Source organism: Mesoplodon densirostris, chromosome 3 (genome assembly GCF_025265405.1).
Source record: "Mesoplodon densirostris isolate mMesDen1 chromosome 3, mMesDen1 primary haplotype, whole genome shotgun sequence".
Taxonomy (NCBI): Eukaryota; Metazoa; Chordata; class Mammalia; order Artiodactyla; family Ziphiidae; genus Mesoplodon; species Mesoplodon densirostris.
In genome coordinates this window covers 115,336,340-115,341,394 of record NC_082663.1, presented here as the reverse complement: position 1 = coordinate 115,341,394, position 5,055 = coordinate 115,336,340, and the positions used below count along the sequence as shown (strand labels likewise).

General features: G+C 55.6%; 1 protein-coding gene across 1 annotated transcript; it reads left to right on the top strand.

Annotated features, from left to right (window-relative positions):
* The first annotated feature begins 359 nt into the window (after window positions 1-359).
* TIFAB (TIFA inhibitor) lies at window positions 360-3,128 on the top strand. The gene is made up of 2 exons (XM_060091955.1): window positions 360-493; window positions 2,525-3,128. The coding sequence occupies exon 2, from the start codon at window positions 2,535-2,537 to the stop codon at window positions 3,126-3,128; it is 594 nt and encodes a 197-aa protein (XP_059947938.1). The 5' UTR covers window positions 360-493; window positions 2,525-2,534.
* Window positions 3,129-5,055: the final 1,927 nt, after the last annotated feature.

Below are 5,055 nucleotides of genomic sequence, written 5' to 3'. Positions count from 1 at the left end.
TGGCCACCCCTGGTCCGGCCACAGTGACCCCCTCACAGTCTCCCAAATGCAATGGGAGCTCCCCTCACTGGCCCTCTGTCCAAAAGAGCTCCCCTTTCTAACAGGTCTGGGATGCCTTTGCCCCACCCACGTGGCAGGGGGGAAGAGGAGCTCTGTTCATACCCTGAAATAGCTCTCAAGGTCCCTGGGGACGGGGCAGTAGAGACTGGCAGAGATGAAACCTGGGAGGGAACTCAGGGGCCTCTCCTAGCAAGGGTCCCAGACTGGGGTTTCCGACCTCAGGGGCTGCACTTCTGCAACAAGAAATTACACTTCCATTTTCTTTCCTAAAGGGAAAACGGAAGAAAGCAACAAACCTGATGAGCATTCTGACGCATCAATTCTCTGAACCGCAGGCGTAGCTGCCATCCCCAGACCCGCCCCAGCCTAGACCCACTTCCTCCCGAGAGCTCACAGCTGCAGTGCCGGAGTCAGATGTGACCCTGGAATTAAGGTAGGTGGAGGTCAGAGACTTGAACTCACAGTGAGGGGAGAAGGTCTAATGGGACTGGGACGGGGCTTCTCGCCGGGCACATACCCCAGAGAATCTTCCTCTGAGATTCTGCTTCCCCGGAACAACTGGGCTCCTGGAGCAAAGAGAAGGCCTCTGCAGGGGCTCTGCGCCGGCAGGGGGATTTCTATCAGCTCTGGAGGACTCAGCAGAGCAGAGAGTAAGGTCACAAGAGCAGGGTTGAACCCTTTTTTCTGAGGGATTCTCTTAGGGTCCCTGGGCCATGGGATTGGTTCCTGGAAGTGAACTCTGAGCTCCTGGCCAGGCCTGAGGACTTGGCTGTCCAGCTCCACTGTCCTGGGCCTAGTTTACACACACCTCAGGGAGAGGCTTTCTGCAGGCTGGGGCAAGAAGCGGGGTGTGGTTGTGGTGTGTCTGTGTGGGGCTGCGTGTGTGCATGAGGGAAAAGGGAGTGCCCTAAGGGCTCTGCACTCACTATCAGATCGGGAGGTTCTCACCATTACTTCACCCAAAAGATAGGGAGTCCAGGGTCTGGAGGGACTTGGAGCCTGTCCCACAGCCTTTAAGGACCAGACTCTCATGTGGGGTCTCTCTGGACTTGATTTCCCACGATTTTCACATGTGTGAGCCTCTTCTCATTTAGCCGTTTGGCAGGTGTGCCCCCAGACGCTTGCTGTGGCCAGGCTCCGTCTGGACTGGGCAGTGGGACACAGGGCATCGAGGCAGCTCTGCCCTTGGGAGGCCTCAGGGATGACAGGAGGAGAAGAGCACAGGGAAGATGGGACAAGGACCCCCATAACTGACACATAATGGAAAAGGGACTGAATGGAACAGCCCCAGGGGGAGCCTCCTTGTTGTGAGGGTCTGAGTGCGGAGAGAGGAAAAGAGCTTCATGGAAGAGGTCACATTTGAACCGGGCCTTGAGCAGTTTGGGATGGAAGATACATTCTCAGGAGAGAAAATACTGTAAGCAAAAGCCTGGCGCTGGGAAAGTGTACATTTAGTTATTCAGGTCCAGTCAGTCCTTTGTTCCTGTAGAAGGTGTTGGCATGTCCTGGGCCATATGGGGTTGGTACATGTGTCAGAGAGTTTATGTTCCTCTAATCCATGCAGAAAAAGAGTCTTCCTGCATGTGCCAGTGAAATTCTAAAGGACAAATTTCTAGAGATGGAGTTACAGAGGCAAGTGACATGTGCAATGCACACTGGCAGATATGTATGACCAGTTGACCTCCATGGAGCCCCATCAGTTCTGAGAGAGATCTCAGCTCTTTCCAAGTTCATTACCGGCATCTTCTTCTGCCCCAGACAGTGAGGAGGGGATGCTTGTGGCATTAGCGTGCATAGGAGCACTTAGAATGTGCTAGATGTTTTTGTTCTTCCTTGGGGTCTCCAGGCAGCCTTTCTGATCCCCCAGGAGCAGGCGGGAGTCCCCTCTTCTGTGTCACTCCACAACGCCAGGAGCTAGAAACCCCTTCTCCTTTCCCAGCTGGGTGTTCCTGTTGATCAGCTCAGCCCCAGCCACTGGTCAGCGCCTGGCTCGAGGAGGGCTTGGCAAGCATTTGTTGTGTGACTGTCGGATACAAGGAAGGTGAATCCTACCTTCCGTCCTTCCCTTTCCATGAGGCAGGGCAAATTGTCCCCAAACGCCAACAGGCCACCCAAACCCCACCACACAGGCTGGTATGCCTTGGACCTTGCACAGACAAGGATAAACATACCTACGTCACAGAAGAGAGAGCTAAAATTTGGAGAGTGAGTAGCATGCCTCACTCAGAGTGTGTTAGGGATGAAGCTGAGGCTAGAAGCAGCACGCCTGAGCTTCTATACCAGCTCTGGCCGTGGCTGCAGCCTGGCTGGAGCAGAATGACTGCATGGACGTTCAGTGCCCGGCCCTGCTTGGCCAAAGGTGGCTGGGAGCCCCTGAGGTGGGCAAGAATGTCCAGGCTCAGGGAATCACAGAGGAGTGTCTGCCTCCACCCACGCCTGTGTGTCTGTGCTCCATCTTTCTTAGGCTGTCGTCCATGGAGAGACCCCTCACGGTCCTGCGGGTGAGCCTGCACCACCCCACGCCAGGCCCTGCCACCTTCGCCAATGTCCCTTTGCAGCTAGAGCACGACACCAGCCCACTGCTGGTGGGCCGGGGCCCGGATGCCCACCTCCAGCTGCAGCTCCCTCGCCTCTCCCGCCAGCACTTGTCACTGGAACCCTACCTGGAGAAGGGCGGTGCCCGGCTGGCCTTCAACTTGAAGGCTCTGAGCCGCAAGGGCTGCGTGTGGGTCAACGGGCTGACGCTGAGGTTCCTGGAGCAGGTGCCCCTGAGCACCATCAACAGGGTCGCCTTCTCTGGCATGGAGATGGTGGTCCACATCGAGGGAGGCACCTCCCTGGAGGCCTTTGTCTGCTGCTTCCAACTCAGCCCCTCACCCCTGATTTACAGGCTCCAAGCTGAGGAGACCGACGAATGGGAAATCACCCCCCAGGAGCAGCCTCCCTCAGGTTCAGGGCAGCAGGCTCCGGGTCACCTGGGGCTTCTCGACAGCCCTTCCCAGCCTGGCCCTGGAGGAGCACCAGAAATACAGCTCCAGAGGGAGCCCCCAGACAGTGCTCTCTGCTAGCCCCGCCGGCCACCCCGGAGCAAGCTTTAGCTGAAATGGGACTTGAAATAGTCAAGTTACATCATGCAAGGTTGACAAGCCGCGTAACAATGAACCTATTCTGCAAGCATGAACCACCAGGGGTGAGGGAGGTGCCCTCCGCATCCACAGCTATGCAAAGTAACAGGAACTTCATATACTTTTGGAGGCCCTGAGGGGTTCTGGGAGCCTCTCTCAGTGTTTCCCCACATTTCCCCCTCTCATCTGACTAGGAGTTACTTTATGTTGCTAATTTTGTGTGCCGCTTAAGAGCTGGAGTTTGAGGTTGCACCAGGAATGCATGGACACATGTAACAATTACGTTTGTGGTAGCTTGGGGTTACCTTGGGCTTTCAAATACCCACAGGCACTCGGGGCTTAGGGAAGCCTGTGTTTAATAAACTGCAAGTATTTCATTAAGCTGGCATACCCTGATCCCCAGATGGGCCGCCTGCACGCCACATCGTCATGCAGAGGCAGGGGTGGGAAATAGAGAAGAGGTGTAAGAGGAAATTGGCAAGGCGGGGGCTCACAGTTCTGGAAAGGATGAATTGAAGATAGAGCTGAGGGCTTCCTGGGGATGGGGAGCTGGGGGCTGGGCCTGCCCAGAAATTCATTGTCACTGTCATCCTCTTCATCCTCATGCTCCCCCACTCTCACTTCTGGATCAAAGCCTTGGTTGACCAGAGGGCAAAGGTCTTCAGGGGAAGGTAGCTTCCCAGAGGAATGGGCTCTTCCAGGACTAATTCTATGAGAGGGCGGGGTGGGAGGTTGTGACAGAATACAGTTCAGCAGTTATTTCACTCAAGGGTGGGTCAGGGCTTCCCTGGTGGCGCAGTGGTTGAGAGTCCACCTGCCGATGCAGGGGACACGGGTTTGTGCCCCGGTCCGGGAGGATCCCACATGCCGCGGAGCGGCTGGGCCCGTGAGCCATGGCCGCTGAGCCTGCACGTCAGGAGCCTGTGCTCCACAACGGGAGAGGCCACAACAGTGAGAGGCCCGTGTACCGCAAAAAAAAAAAAGGGTGGGTCATATGCCAACGGGGGTGGACTAGTGGGAGATCAAGAGTGGGCTCATTTTCTCAGTGTATGTTGGGAGGTATGTGCTGGGGAGCTGAGCACAAGCAGCCATGCTCCATGCCATCCAGGGGAGGGGGAGTGTGGTTTAGAAACCATGTTCACCTGTGTAATGAAGGGAGTGACCTCAGACCCAGATGGTTGCCATCAGCCTTGACCCTGCTCTACAATATCCAAGGCACTGAAGCTGCCCACTAGCTGGCTCACATCCCAAGGTCTGTAACCACCTCCAACAAGGCTTTCAACACTCCTCACTTCCCGCCCAAGAAGAGAGATCCTTTTGCACCCAGGGTAGGCTGCAAGGAAGTTCAACCGCACTGCCAGGCCTGAGCATCTTCTCCCTGGGGAAGATAGCAGTGGGCAGGACCCAGACTGCCCAGACTTGGGAAGATTCCATCTGATAGGGCATGAGGCAGATACACTCAGGTCACAGCCACAAAGCAGAGGAGGGCAAGGGATGTGAGAAGAAGGGGCTGTCCAAAGCTGTGAATGGCCCATGGGGCCACCAAAGCAGTCCTTCACTCAACTTTCACCAAGCACCCACCTTGTACCAGATGCTGTGCAAAGCCCGGGGAACCAGCAGTGAACAGGTTGACTAAGGCCCTGCCCTCAGGGAGCTTACCTGGGACTCAGGAAAGACATGTATTCAGGAAATGATCACTGTGGGCAGTGCTAGAGACATTGTGTTTTCTCTCTCTTCATGCTGGTGTTAACCTCAGCTCTACTATTAAGTGGCCGTGTCTGGTGAGTGCTTACTATGGACTCCACGCTCTGCTAGGTGCTGCGTACATTCCCCCATTTAATCTCCACAATGCCCAGATAGACAACGGTAT